A 16,277-nucleotide genomic window follows, 5' to 3' on the forward strand; every position below is an offset into this window, starting at 1 on the left:
CTTCTTTAAAAACATTCTACATGCACCATACCACCAGCTGACATATGTTGACATATGTTGTATTTTCAGATGATACAAAGCTGGGTGGTAGTGTGAACTGTGAGGAAGATGCTTTGAGGTTGCAGGGTGACTTGGACAGATTGTGTGAGTGGGCGGATGTATGGCAGATGCAGTTTAATGTGGATAAGTGTGAGGTTATCCACTTTGGTGGTAAGAATAGGAAGGCAGAGTATTATCTGAATGGTGTCAAGTTAGGAAAAGGGGACGTACAACGAGATGTGGGTGGCCTAGTGCATCAGTCACTGAAAGGAAGCATGCAGGTACAGCAGGCAGTGAAGAAAGCCAATGGAATGTTGGTCTTCATAACAAGAGGAGTTGCTTATAGGAGCAAAGAGGTCCTTCTGCAGTTGTACAGGGCCCTAGTGAGACCGCACCTGGAGTACTGTGTGCAGTTTTGATCTCCAAATTTGAGGAAGGATATTCTTGCTATTGAGGGCGTACAGCAGAGGTTTACTAGGTTAATTCCCGGAATGGCGGGACTGTCATATGTTGAAAGACTGGAGCGACTAGGCTTGTATACACTGGAATTTAGAAGGATGAGAGGGGATCTTATCGAAACGTATAAGATTATTAAGGGGTTGGACACGTTAGAGGCAGAAAACATGTTCCCAATGTTGGGGGAGTCCAGAACAAGGGGCCACAGTTTAAGAATAAGGGGTAGGCCATTTAGAACGGAGATGAGGAAAAACATTTTCAGTCAGAGAGTTGTGAATCTGTGGAATTCTCTGCCTCAGAAGGTAGTGGAGGCCAATTCTCCGAATGCATTCAAGAGAGAGCTAGATAGAGATCTTAAGGATAGCGGACTCAGGGGATATGGGGAGAAGGCAGGAACGGGGTACTGATTGAGAATGATCAGCAATGATCATATTGAATGGCGGTGCTGGCTCGAAGGGCCGAATGGCCTACTCCTGCACCTATTGTCTATTGTCGTTCAATAATTTTTTAATTTTTTAAAGCATATGTACAAATAATAATAAACGACAAACTGGTTATAGAATTCTTACATAGCTTCAATTTTTAAATTTTTAAAGAAAAAATATAGATGAAAAGAGATTGAAAAAAAAGACTATAAACTAATAGAAAGAAAGCAAAGAAAAAAGAGAATTACAAATATAAAGATTATGGGGATAGATCCGGGAGTTAGTGAGTATAGTTGTACATCCAACCCTAAACTCAAGTTTTAACTTTAGTTTTAAATTTTAGTTTTGTGTCAAACCCATTTACTTTTTTAAAAAATTCAATAAATGGAGACCATATTTTAAAAAAATAGATCTGGTTTGTCAATTAAGGCAAACCTTATTTTTTCCAAATGCAAGGTCTCGGTCATTTTCGTAATCCACATTTTAATTGTGGGGGTTACTGTTTTTTTCCAAAATTTAAGTATTACTTTTTTCGCAGTTATTAAACTGTAGTCAAGAAAGCGTCTCTGACTTAGCGTAAAGTTTGTAATGTGTTCTGATATCCTAAAATTATTAATTTTGGATCTAAATCCAGTTGGTTATCAATAACATTGGAAATGATTTTTAAAATATCGATCCAAAATTTTTGCATATTTGTACAAGTCACAAAAGTGTGTTAAATTGGCTTCTTGAAATTGACATTTATCACAAATAGGGGAGATACTTGGGAAGATCCTGTTTAATTTTGTCTTCGAATAATGTAGTCTGTGTAATATTTTAAATTGTATTAATGAGTGTCTAGTGTTTAACGAGCATTGATGTATGTGTTGTAAACTTTCGTCCCATATGTCTTGCGTTATGGGTTGAGCCAATTCGTCCTCATTCAATAATTTTATTGCTAGAACATTTGGGATATGTTTCTCAGCTAAAGTTGTTTGCACATTATTTTTCTCCAATAAAATTGGAAATTTGCTTTATCTTAATTTATATCGCATTGAAACTATGTAGAGTCAGATTTTATTTATTTATTTATTGGGCCTAAAATTAAGACTTGAAAATATTGCAGCAGACAAAATACAGGAAAATGTATATTTTAAAGTATAATATGACAATGTTCCTCAGAAGAAACGGTCCTTGGACCCACCCAAACAGACTTTCCTTCCTATCTCCGTAAAATGGTTGTTCATACTTTTTTTAGACCTGTCTACACCCATGTCTATTAAACATAACGTGATATGGATTCATATGCACAGGTATTTCAACTGAACAAGACTTAGAAAACAAAGAGTGGCAAATGTGCATTTCAAATTAAGGATGCTATTTTGTCAAAAACCTATTCTTGTATCAGTTCCTTGTGATTTTGAATCTTTCTGTGCTGATTGTCAATGCAACAAATCGTTAATTATGAAACTATTATACACTTATATATTGATTCTATTTAGTACGTATCAATGATTTTTCCTTAAAATTCAACTAATATTTTAATTTACAGGTTTCTACTCTTTGCCACTCCTTAGCATCCAGAATAAAGAATATGTAATTAATGCGAGTGAGAATTTGATGATTACTTGCCGGTAAGAGGAGTTTCTACTTTTTTCATGAATTATTAAATTTAAATGCCTTAAATATCATACAGCTTTTAATATTAATAATATCAACATTTTAATGTTATTTTTCAATGTGTCTCTGTTTTATTAAACATTTTTATTTGCATTATCTAAAGGGACATTAGCCAAAAAAATTCTGACAGAATTATCAATGACCATGTAACTGCATTGCAGTGCATTTTGTTGTTGAAGTTCAAAACATTAATCATGAACATAAACTGGAATATAATCTTCACAAGAGATGATCCATTTTAATGGGTCAAATGAGGGACAGCTCCTGGGGGGTATAGTGGAACAAAGGGAACTTGGTGTACAAATCCAAAGATCCGTGAAGGTGGCAGCACAGGTAAATATTGAAGAAGTCTTGCCTTCATTAGCCGGGGAATAGAGTGCAGAGAGATCTTAATACAACTTAATAAAACATTGAAGAAGGGTCTCGACCCAAAACATCACCCATTCCTTCTCTCTAGAGATGCTGCATGTCCCGCTGAGTTACTTCAGCATTTTGTGTCCATCTTCATCTTAATAATACATTGGTTAGGCCACAGCTGGAATTCTGTATGCAGTTCTGGTTGCCACACTTTCGGAAGGGTGTGATTACACCAGAGAGGGTGCAGAGGAAACTTCCCAGGATGTAGGATGAAGTGAATATTTCAGTTATGAGGTGTCAATTGTATAGGTTTGGTTTTCCTTGAAGCTGACGAGGTTGAGGGGTGTAGGAGGCAAAGACGAGCTTTAGACTGGCTACTTACACTCTTGCTACAAGCACCTATTTCCACCATCATAATATGATCTGATTCTGTTCCTGCCTCAAGTTATTTGTTGCCAAATGCTTATCTATGACACTGCTACCTCGTCTTCCTTGGATGTTCCAGTGGACTTCCTTGCTCCACCCCATGGAGACTTGAGGTCATCCGAAACTCTGCTGTGCATGTGTGACCAACATTAAATCTAATTCTCCCTTATTTATTCTCAATGAGCAATGCCTGGATTTTAATATTCTCACCCTTTCCCTGCGAACTGTCAGTTTCACTCATTACACTGCCCCGTGCATCCCCTTCAGTTATACAACTCCGTGAGATCCCTGAAACCTTTCAATTTTGGCCTCATGACTGTTAGTTACTGTGCTCACTATCAAGACCCTAAAATTTGCAATTCTTTCCTTTAATTCCTGCTTTCCTCTACCTTAAAATCTACCTTATGCAATGGTGCCAAACTTTGAATGGTTACTTTTGTGAAAGATTATGTTAGAAAAGTCATAGAAGCACAAATCATTGGTTGTTAGTTTTCTCACTGGGATTAAACATCAACTTCACTGTTATTTCATGAAGTCAAAATGTTATACTTAGGAGCTATTTGTTCTAAAATTTTATACTTAGGAGCTATTTTCATTAGAATCCATATTTTAAAACTAATGGAAATGTGGTTGGATATGTTTATCACAAATTATGCCTCTTCCACATTGAATTATTACACAAAGCACTTGGAGCTTAAAGCATATTCTATCTTTTTTTCTGCTGAGAAATAAAATCTATAGATATAAAATAAATCTGATCAAATAATGCCATTTTCATTGTAATTGCTTTTATGAAATGTAGGGATAACACTAGTAGCATAGTTTTCAAAATGTATGCTCCTCTTTGTATTGATGAAGATTTTATGATTCTTTGTGGTTAAAACATCATAAAAAATTAAATTCATAATATTGTTGTGCTGGCTGTGCATTTCTGTCACATAACTGGCTGTGCATTTCTTATTGAGAATATGTTGTTTCTTCTACATATTTGCTGCAGTGGATATGGACCGCTGGAATGGTCATGGCCCACAAATCACAGTAGCATGGAACACAGGATATCCCTGACTAAGTGCGATAGTGAGAATTGGTTTTGCACAACTCTCATTCTGACAAAGACCAATGCAAATGATACTGGAACATACCGGTGTTTCCATAAGTTGTCCCCGATCCATGTAGCTACAAGTATCTATGTCTTTGTTCAGGGTAAGAAAACTTTTACAATTGTTTAACATCTGGTCCTCAGGAAGAAATTGTTTGTGTATGGTCAGAACAATGGCCAATAATTTCAGTGCAGCAGTGACAGCTAATACTCCACTTATGGCTAATTCCTCTGTCTGTTGAATACGATGTTAATATTTCAAGTAACAACATTAAAAAAGATGAAAAATAATGAAGAAAAACTTTTTAAAAAACATTATTTCAATAGTTCAAAAGTTACTTTATTGTCATGTGTACCAAGACAATTAAGAGTGAAATGACTGTAGTGTTAAATATATTAAATAAACGTTATTTATTTGAATCCTATTTTATCATATTCAAATAAACACACACAGGCTCTTAATATTAATTAGGTAATTTTCCAAGTGAGAAAAGCATTTCAGTTTAAGCCTGTATTTCCTGCAGCATGTCTATTCATTCTCTTTACTCTTTGATGTAACAGCACTGCCTCTTTTGTAGTAGTAGATTCAGATTCTTATCAGAGACCATGCAAATGATCACCTTTTGCTTTGACAGCAGCAATGTGCCCACATTAAAGTCCACCACATGCTGGGGTTAGCCTCCATAGGGTTCCTGTTTACTGACTTCCAAAGCAATGTGGTTAAATGCAGATAGCCTGCAGCACTTTCTTCTGTCTTACTAATCAGAAGGGATTATAATAAAACAACAAACCAATTTCCTGATTGGCACTCATGACTCCGACCATCTAATTTCTTTTGTGCAGTTAAAATGTGTGTTATTGCAAATCAGCCTGAAAGCATATCTTTCATAATGAATGATTATGAATCTCCCAGAATGTGTAATTTAAAATTTTACACGTCCATGAGAAGTTCATCAGAAATGTATCAAGAAAATGGCCATATGCTTGGTCTCGACCCGAAACGTCACCCATTCCTTCTCCCCAGAGATGCCGCCTGACCCGTTGAGTTACTCCAGCTTTTTGTGTGTGCTTCATTGATAGTTAGCTACCCAGAAGATCATATTAATTCCTGATGCAACTGTTACTGCAGTTCTTTTTGCAAGTTCATTTATTTAAAAATGAAACGGAATAAAATAGCAATGAAAACTTTAGTGCAATCTCTCTTCATTCAATATAGAGTACAAAAGAATACGTTACCAATGCTTTACAGCTTAAATTGATGTGCTTTTAGCTTATAGTTTTATATGACCACTTGCCCTAATGCAGCTGATGAGATGCCAAAAATACTGAGGAGCCAATGTCACATGTTTGAGGAATTTCTGAGTGCTCCTATCCCCAAGAATAATCCATGATGTAATGGACCTCAGGCATATGTTGCTGGGATGTGATCTAACTCACCAGCTACTGTTGATATCTCAAGATATATTTTATTAGAATTTGAAGCTATAGCAAATCACAAATTGATATCTTGTTGCACTTTAGATGAAAAACTGCCATTTGTGAATCCTTCTGAGATACCAGAAGCTCTGTTAATAACTGAAGCGAAGAAACTTGTCATTCCATGCAAGGTCTCTATTCCGGATCTTAATGTGACCTTACATCTGGTAAGTATAATTGATCTTCCCAGTTCACTTCCTAATAGCTATACTTATAAAGTTGTAAATGTACATAAATGTTGAATTTTTAAATAGGCTTTTTATATTTGAATATATGCAGAGTAACTTTCTGTGTGCCTGTAAAAAAATTGTAGTTTTGTACACAGCTTTAAAATGAGGGCTATCTTAATACTATGTTAGAAACAAGGAACTGCAGATGCTGGTTAATAAACAAAAGGGCACAAAGTGCTGGAGTAACTCAGCCGGTCAGGTAGCATCTCCGTAGAACATAAATAGGTAATGTTTCTGGTTAAGACCCTTCTTTAGACTCAAAACCAATCTGAAGAAGTGTCTCTACCTGATACGTCACCTTTCCATGTTCTCCAGAGATGCTGCCTGACTTGCTAAGTTACTCCAGCACTTTGTGTTCTTTTTTTTAATACTATGTTAATTCTACCACTTGAGTATAATGTCGAATGGTGCAGGGACTCCACATTATGGGAAGTTGCATTCCCAGAAAATGGGCCATATAACAATTTTCTGTAAATTTGAAGTCATGTCTGTGCAAGTGAAAATAAATGAGAATTGAAAGAAATTCAATTTTGCAATATTTATTTGCTTATTTTCCACACAAATTCCACGAATGTAAATTTTATTTACTTGTAGCTAATTTTTTTGAGTAGCAAGTTATGAATTCTGTAAGGGCGAGTTTCCATAACCCCAAGTGGGGGGGAGGGAGGTCACCTGCACAACATCATAAAACATAATTTACCAGTGTACTTGTTCACTAGTTGTTGCTTAGTTACAACTTTCGTTTAAAAAAAAAATCTTTGTTATGCGAACAGAGATATCCAGATAATTACATTGTTCCTGATGGAAAAACAAACTTGTGGGACAATAAGAAAGGTTTCATTACTATGAGAGAGACCATCAAAGCTGCAGCGATGGCCAATTGTGAGACAACTGTGAATGGAAAAGTCTATCGATCTGCTACTTACCTGTTGGTAATTGTAGGTAAGGGCACTTTGTACATTTATATTGAAATGACTAAATCTTAAACATATGGAAATAATATTTGATTTTAAAAAGTTTTCACAGAATTATGTGAATACCCATTAAAAGGTGCTTTATGCTGTATCTGTATGAAGTTACTGTTATGAGGCTTGTGCCATCTTTTGGTCAGATGTCATGTACTTAATGCTATTGTGTTGTCCTACATTTAGCTTGTTAAGATGGTGGTGGGGCGTTTGGTTTTCAATCAATAACAGCAGCACCTTTAGAGGAATGACTAAAAGTGTTAAGAATGCTATGAAGAAACGCTTACTGAGCACACAGATAAAATTATGCTGCAATTGTAATGTCTGTCACATGGTTTATATATATCTCAGTCTAATCTCACAGGGCTAAAGGCAGTCAAATTGATAGGACCTAATGTCTTGCACACAAGGGTTTTAAAAGAAGTGGCTGTAGATATAGTGGACCCACTGGACGAGTTTTTTCAAAACTTGTTAAATTTCATGGGTACCAAAAGATTACAAAAGAGCCAGTTTGTCTCCCTTGTTCAGAATTGGAGTAAGTCAAAAGTCATGGATTTATAGGACACTTTTTTAAGTCCAAAATTAAAGAGGAAATAAGTAATCATTTGATTCTCCTTCTTACTGAGGAAACTTCACCCTTAAAACTTCGCCCTTAAAATTAGATATCTGCAAATCAGACCAAACAGGAACTAACTCAGATCATAGAGCCACTCTGTCTTGGTCCCATTTGCCTGCCCCTATAAATCCTTGCGATCCACAATCTGTCCAAATATCTTTTAAAAGTTGTAATTATATCCACTTCTATAGCTTCCCCTGCCAATTCATTCCAGATACAGACTAACCTCTGAGTGAAAAAACCTACACCTCAGATCCCTCTTAAGTCTCTCTCCTCTCACCTTAAGTCAATGTCCTCTAGTTTTATAATCTTCTACATTGGGAAAAAAGTGTGAATTTTATCTATGCCCCTCCCGATCTTGGACAACTGAATAAGGTCATCATTCAACCTCCAAAGAAAAAAAGTCTCAGCCTATCCAATTACTCCTAATAATTCAAGCTGTAAGCCCAGGTAACATTCTGTGAATTTTCTCCTACACCCTTTCCAACTTAATGACTTCCTTTCAGTGGCTGGACAACCAGAACACATTCCTTTTGTCCTGCAACCCCCATGATTTGACACAAAAATCATTGCTTATTTATCCACTGTGGAGGATATGATTACAATGGAAAATTCTATTCATTGAGTGGGGGTAGACATTCCACTGCATGGACTTTTGTGGAAAATAACTATCAGCCTATCAGTCTATCAGCCTGTTACATGAACTGTCTGTCATGTGGTTCATATGCATCTCAACTTATAAGAACCACAGTATAAAGTGTGTCCTGAGATACTAGCTAATCAGAATTGCCCAGTTTATACTATTACTCACAGTGGGGCTTCTCTTCTGATTGATAAAGGCGAGTGCAATTGTACAATGTCACTTCATGTTCTTTGCCTGTTGAGATGAGGTTTGAGTTGGTAATGTTTACATTATTGTGTTTCTGTTTCTCTTGACAGGAAAACTAGTTCTATTCCAATAAATAATTTAATTGTCTTGATATAATTAATTAATTGTACAATTTAGTCCACACCAACTGCATTCAACGAGACAGATAGTTTATTTAGTAGAATCTGCACTTAAATGTGTCTGCGGTGTTTTTCTGAGATATTTCATTTGGTTTCACCATGTCTCTTCCATCCAAGGAGCTTCCTGATTGCTAAAATTGGAATGTTTGTGACAATTTCTTGCTAGGAAGCGCATGAACTCAGATCTCTCTTTGTTTTCATTTAATTTGCTCTTTGTCCTGCTTCTTCTGATGATGACAGGTTAGACAAGGAGCATATACCATCTGAGTAATTGCAATGATTGCCTCCTTCAGAACCTTCAGTCTGTGATGATCTGCCACGTTGTTTTTTTTTACACACTAATCACAAACTGCAGAGATGATCTTGAAAAGTGTACCAGAACAACATTACCAAAACCACAGAGACTTAATTGTAATTTAAATCAGCGGGAATAAATAAAGCCCCTTTATTCAAAACATGATGCATGCAAGACGGACCAAGTTTACTTTTAAAGATATTAGATTAGTAATTAAATGAAAGGGGGATAAAGGGATTTTGCAAATGGCAGCTACGACAAAATTCAGAACACCAAGAACAAAAGTTAGAAAGGATATGAAGCCTGAACATACGTCAAGAAAAATATCTGTTCATATATTTAGGCACATAATGCTGTTCCTTTCAATGCTACAAAAAAATAATATTTTCCAGATTGGAACTCAGTGATGACCATTTTAATCTCTCTCATCAGACACCTTCCCAACTCATTGCCCACTGGTTGACAAGGTCCATGATAGAGGGCCTGAACTCCAATGCCACCCTGGCCACTTAATTGTATCAATTTGTCCCGGCCTCAGTTCTGCTTGTTAATTTCTAATTTCTCTGAACAAATGAATAATAAAAGGCCTAGTTAGAGTGGATGTGGAGAGGATATTTCCAGTCGTGGGAATGTCTCGGACCAGAGGGCACAGCCTCAGAATAAAAGGAATTTCCTTTAGAACTTTTTAGGGTAACTTTTTCACACAAAGGGTGGTGGGTGTATGGAACAAGCTGCCAGAGGAGGTAGTTGAGGCTGGGACAATCCCATTGTTTAAGAAACAGTTAGACATGTACATGTATAGGATAGGTTTGGAGGAATATGGACCAAGCATAGGCAAGTGGGATTAGTGTAGCTGGGACATTTTTGGCTGGTGTGGGCGAGTTGGGCTGAAGGGCCTGTTTCCACACTGTATCACTCTATGACTCTATAACAGAGATGGGGAGGAATTTCATTAGTCAGAGGATGGTGAATTTGTGGAATTCATTGCCACAGATGACTGTGGAGGTTGTCATTTGGGTATTTTTAAAGCGGAGATGGATAGGTTCTTGATTGGTAAGGGCATCAAAGGTTAAGGGGAGAAGGCAGTAGAATGGGGTTGAGGGGGAAAAATAGACTGCAATGATGGAATAGTGGAGCAGACTCGATGGGCCAAATGACCTATTTTGCTCCTATGTAATCTGGTCTTATGAACCCCCTCCATACTATCTTTGCCCAGTTACTCTGGGTAGCATATTTTCATCATGGTCTTTAACTGCATTTGGCAGGAGCACATTGAGGACTGAAACAGTCGCTGCACTGCAAACTATGGCCATCAAAGGCATCTGTTAATGCACATTAACCATTCTGGTCCACACAGTTCCAGGTCAATGTTCAACACTCTGACAGTAAGAAACTGTGATGGCATCTGATAATATAAGGAGATTTCCTCCACATGACTTGTTAAACAAAATTACAAATAAAATACAGCAGGTTGAAAATTCTGGAAAATAGAAGTTCTCAAGGAAGGTTATTTTCGTAAAATATTGACACAGTTTCTCTGTACATAAATTTTGTCCGACCTGCTGTTTCAAGTGATTTTATGTTATTTGTAATGGCAAATGTGTTCTTATTACATTAAGTATACAGGGAAAAACAGCAGGACAATTCCTCTGGCTCCACCATTCCTTTCTATCCACTCTCCTTCTTTCTAGTTCTACATTTCACTTCTCACCTTCCTCCCTTATCAGAATCCACCATCTAGTCTTCTCCACTAATCATCTTCAGTTTTAGTTGCAACCTCCACACTTTTCTCCCCCACCTGACTCATCTGCTAATCAATCCTTTCTCACCTGGTTCCACTAATCACTTGAAGAAGGGTCCCGACCTGTCCATTCCCTCCTCAGTTCATTCCCTCCTCCGATGCTGCCTAACCTGTACCTCATCCAGTACTTTGTGTTTTGCTCAAGATTACAGCAAATGCAGTTTCTTTTGAGTTCCTACAGCACTCCCCTACAGCCTCACTAACTTCTACAGATGAACCATAGAAAACATTTTATCAGGATGCATCACTGCTTGGTTTGGGAACAGCTCCATCCAAGACTGCAAGAAATTGCAGCGAATTGTGGACACAGCCTAGACCATCACACAAACCAACCTCCCTTCTATTGACTCCATTTATTCCTCACGCTGCCTCAGCAAGGTCATCAGCATGATCAAGGATGAGTTGTACCCTTGCCACTCCCTCTTCTTCCCATCAGGCAAAAGGTATAGGAGTGTGAAAACACACGCCACCAGATTCGGGGACAGTTTCTTCCCAGCTGTTATCAGGCAACTGAATCATCCTACCACAACCAGAGAGCAGTGCTGAACTACTATCAACCTCTTTGATGACCCTCGGACTATTCTTGATTGGACTTTGCTGGCTTGCTCTAAACGTTATTCCCATATCATGTATCTATAGACTGTAAATGGATTGATTGTAATCGTGTATTGTCTTTCTGCTGACCGGTTAGCATGCAACAAAAGCTTTTCACTGTACCTTGGTATACGTGACGATAAACTAAACTGAAACTGAATATCATCCAAGCTACTACAGCATAAATCTCTATTTATAATTCATTCTGCAGGATACAGGATTTATAACCTCACACTGAACACACCAACCCCAGTGGAATTGTTAGTGAGGGAGCGCTTGATACTCAACTGCACTGCCAGAACTGAATTGCATGTACCGCTGTCATTTCAATGGGAATATCCAGATGAGAAGGTATAACATATAAAAATATTACTGGTTTTATTGATTTGAAAAGGTAAAAAGGTATCTTTATGGATAAACCCAAATGAAGCAGGATATGATGTTCACTCTCTGTTACTGGGGTTTCAGGCCTGGGTTTATCATAGAAGTAGATTGTTACTGTCGAAGTAGATTGTTTTACAGCAGTGATTTAATGGTGGTCATAAACATACATATTTTACATGTTTACCTGGAAGTACTTATTTTCTGTATATTGAACAGGTAAAGTGTGAATTGCAAACTGAATACAAGTGTTGAAAGAAGTAAGATTGTTAGTAATTTCTTTTTGCACTACAATTACAAAAAAGTTATAAAACCCAAAAGATCTTAAGGTCACATTACTAGGGCAAGTAGCACAAAGGAAACATTGTAAATCTATGGTAGTCTTGGCTAAAGGGAGTAACAGGCCAGAAATAGACATCTGAGATTTTAGTGTCTTGAACTTATTGAAATAATAATATTGTTGAATAAAACATGCCATCATGGCATCATGATAGGCACAGTCATTGTGGGCTGAAGAGTTTGTTCCTGGCAGTATTGTTCTATATTAATTTAGAACAGAGACCATTGGAGCCATTATTGGAAACAAATTTCTAATATTGATGTGGAAATATGCCAGTAATGTTTGGAGCAGGAGAAATACCTTATAAATTGTCAATTATAACCAATCGTAGTTAAAATAACAAAATATCAGACTTCATGAATTATTGTTTTGTTCTCAGTATGTAGAGAATTTACCTTTTTGTAGAAATTGTGAAATGTAGTCAGATTGCACCTTAAGAATATCTACGATGAATTCCTTTGGAATTGCAACCATTATTGTTAAAGTAAAGCAACTTCATTTTCTACAAAGTTCCACAAACACCAAGAAAGATAAAAAAAAAGCTACACAATGAAAGGCGGATCTTGAGATAAATGGCTGGAATATTTTTGTTTGTAAGGAAATATCAAGGAAATATTTGTGAAGAGACCAGTCATCTTTTTGACAAGGACTCTTTTTTTAAATTCAATTTAATACATAGACAGACTCTCAATTTAATTCCCCACAAACAAGGTAATGTATCAGATAATTCAACACTTTCTCAGCTGCATAACAAAGACATATTAATTATGCAGTTTAAGTTCAGAATGCCACTGAAATTTGCACTTTCAGGTGTAAGAATACTACCTAGTGAGCCAACCTAATGCATCACAGATACTAATGTTAATCAATGAGACGATCTAGGTCCACATAAATCGATATTGGTTATTATTGTCATTTGTACATGAAAATTGATGAAAAGGTGAGAACGAGATACAATGAAAATTTTGCGTTGCAAGCAATCCAGCCAAATCGGACCATATATGAGAAGATCAAACCATACATGATTATAAAACGTGCTGCAAAAAAAGAAAAACAGATAGCAGAATATAGTGTTCCAACTATAGAGAAAGAATAGATAACAAAAGTAACAGGGTACTTTGGGAGATGAGGAATACATTGTTCGGTTACGATAAACCATTCAAGAGTCTGATAACAGAAGCAGTTCTTAAATCTGGCAGTGCATGCTTTCAAGCTTTTGTATCTTCTGCTGGGAGGAAGATGGGAGAAGAGGGAATGACCGGTGTGTGAATGATACATGATTAAGTTGGCTACTTTCCCAAGGCAGCGTGATGAGTGGATGGAGACAATGGGGAAGGAGGGGAGAATGAGATGGGGGAAATGAGATGGGGGGAGGTTGCTTTGTGTGGTGAACTGGACTGTGATCACATCTTGTGATCGTGGGCAGAGCAATTGTCAACCCAAGCTGTGATGCATTCAAAGATTTCTATGGTAGATCTGTAGAAGTTGGTAAGAATCATTGGAGACATGTTGAATATCCTTAGTCTTCTGAGTAGGTAGAGCATTGGTGTGCTGTCGAGGCCATAGCAGAATCCATTCAGTAAATTTGAACTATATAGTAGGTGGACACAAAATGCTGGAGTAACTCATTCTCCCCTCCTTCCCCATTGTCTCCATCCACTCATCACGCTGCCTTGGGAAAGTAGCCAAGAAGTAGTTTTAAGACCCGAAAAGTCATCCATTCCTTCTCTCCCGAGATGCTGCCTGACCCACTGAGTTACTCCAGCATTTTGTGTCTACCTTCGATGTAAACCAGCATCTGCAGGGTTTTTTTTCCTATTGAAATATATAGTATTGGATCTCCAAATAAACACGATTTCTGTTAATTATAGCACAATCCTCACGTAGTCATCAAAACCCAGAAGCGACGTTTAGGAAATAGCGTGGAAATCTCAAGAATTCTGATTATAGATAATATGACAAAGAGAGATGAAGGCAGATATTTCTGCAAAGCTTTCAATGCAAAGATGACAATGGAGACCAGCGCTGATGTTATTGTCTATGGTAAGATGTATTCTGTATGATATGCTGTGAAATACATTCACTAGATAGAAGTAGTTTTAAGGTATTTTAAGGGTATGACATTATTACCAATTATAACTACCACTGGCAAATGTCAGGCTGAACCAAGAGTTTCTGCAAACACTGTAACCTTGATGGGCGAATGAAACGAAAGAGCTTTGCACTGCTTTTATGTTAGCTCATAAATGTGCTTTTGGGGCATCAAGTAAACCATTTGCACTTGTTTGGAGAATAGTGTTTCACACTAGGGCATCAGAGAACATGGGCCCTAGCTACGCCTGCCTCTTTGTCGGGTACGTCGAACAATCCCTGTTCCAGATGTACACTGGCCCCATCCCCGAACTCAACCTCCGCTACATCGACGACTGCATTGGTGCTACCTCTTGTACCCATACAGAACTCACTGACTTCATGCACTTCACTACCAATTCCCATCCTGCTCTTAAATATACCTGGACTATCTCCGACATCTCCCTACCGTTTCTGGACCTCACCATCTCCATCATAGGGGACAGAGTAATGACTGACATCTACTATAAACCCACTGACCCACACAACTATCTGGACTACACTTCTTCCCACCCTGTCCCCTGCAAAAAGTCTATCCCCTACTCCCAATTCCTCCGTCTACACCGCATCTGCACCCGGGATGAGGTGTTTCACACTGGGGCATCAGAGATGTCCACATTCTTCAGGAAACGGGGCTTCCCCTCTTCTATTATAAATGAGGCTCTCACTAGGGGCTCTTCTATATCCCGCAGCTCCGCTCTTGCTCCCCCTCTCCCCATTTGTAACAAGGACAGAATCCCCCTCGTTCTCACCTTCCACCCCATCAGCCAGCGTATCCAACAAATCATCCTCCAACGGGACCCCACTACTGGCCACATCTTCCCATCCCCTCCCCTTTCTGCGTTCCGCAGAGACCGTTCCCTCCATAACTCCCTGGTCCACTCGTCCCTTCCTACCCAAACCACCCCATCCCCGGGCACTTTCCCCTGCAACCGTAGGAGATGCAACACCTGTCCCTTTACCTCCCCCATTAACTCCATCCAAGGACCCAAACAGTCTTTCCAAGTGAAACAGAGGTTCACCTGCACCTCCTCCAACCTCACCTATTGTATCTGCTGCTCTAGATGTCAACTTCTTTACATCGGCGAAACCAAACGCAGGCTTGGCGATCATTTCGCTCAACACCTTCGCTCAGTCCACCTTAACCAACCTGATCTCCCAGTGGCTGAGCACTTCAACTCCCCCTCCCACTCCCAGTCTGACCTTGCTCCAGTGCCATAGTGAGGCCCACCGGAAATTGGAGGAACAGCACCTATTATTTCGCTTGGGCAGCTTGCAGCCCAGCGGTATGAACATTGACTTCTCCAACTTTAGATAGTTCCTCTGTCCCTCTCTTCCCCTCCCCTTCCTAGTTCTCCCTCTATCTTCCTGTCTCCACCTATATCTTTCCTTTGTCCCACGCCCCTGACATCAGTCTGAAGAAGGGTCTCGACCCGAAACGTCACCTATTCCTCCTCTCCCGAGATGCTGCCTGACCTGCTGAGTTACTCCAGCATTTTGTGATACCTTGTTTGGAGAATAACATTCCTGCAAAAAAAAAAGTGCCTTTTCTTGATGACTGAGCAAATTGACATCATTTTTACAGCGCCAGAGACCAGACCTCCACACATTTTTGTTGAATGTTAAAAAATTGTTTTCCCAACTTGCTCACACAAATATAATGAGCTACGCGGTCTTACACCAACAGTGTCAGTTCTTCTGGCGCTGAGCAGTTCGCACGCCTAAGGTTTTCAAAAAGCACATTAGCTTTTGGAACTGACTTTGTTTTTATTTTGTGCTTTCAGAGAAACCCTTCATCTTCGTAGATCTCAAAGCCAGATCAACAATTGAGACAGTACTGAATGAAAGGGATGTCAACATTTCAGTGATGGTCACAGGCTATCCCCAGCCAGAAGTGAAATGGTAATTGCTAAACAAATGATATAAATAATAAATGACAGTTAATTTTCAGAGATGAATACCAGAGCATTAAATATGTAG

General features: G+C 38.4%; 1 protein-coding gene across 2 annotated transcripts in view; it reads left to right on the top strand.

Moving 5' to 3' along the window:
* kdr (kinase insert domain receptor (a type III receptor tyrosine kinase)) overlaps window positions 1–16,277 on the top strand; it is a 70,777-nt gene that overhangs the window by 6,575 nt on the left and 47,925 nt on the right. For both annotated transcript variants that reach the window (XM_078398530.1, XM_078398538.1), the window contains exons 2-8: window positions 2,452–2,533; window positions 4,360–4,565; window positions 5,983–6,104; window positions 6,941–7,109; window positions 11,658–11,797; window positions 14,039–14,210; window positions 16,082–16,199. In XM_078398530.1, coding sequence (XP_078254656.1) covers window positions 2,452–2,533; window positions 4,360–4,565; window positions 5,983–6,104; window positions 6,941–7,109; window positions 11,658–11,797; window positions 14,039–14,210; window positions 16,082–16,199 — 1,009 coding nt within the window. The remainder of the gene's footprint in view (window positions 1–2,451; window positions 2,534–4,359; window positions 4,566–5,982; window positions 6,105–6,940; window positions 7,110–11,657; window positions 11,798–14,038; window positions 14,211–16,081; window positions 16,200–16,277) is intronic.

Source organism: Rhinoraja longicauda, chromosome 1 (assembly GCF_053455715.1).
Source record: "Rhinoraja longicauda isolate Sanriku21f chromosome 1, sRhiLon1.1, whole genome shotgun sequence".
Taxonomy (NCBI): domain Eukaryota; kingdom Metazoa; phylum Chordata; class Chondrichthyes; order Rajiformes; family Arhynchobatidae; genus Rhinoraja; species Rhinoraja longicauda.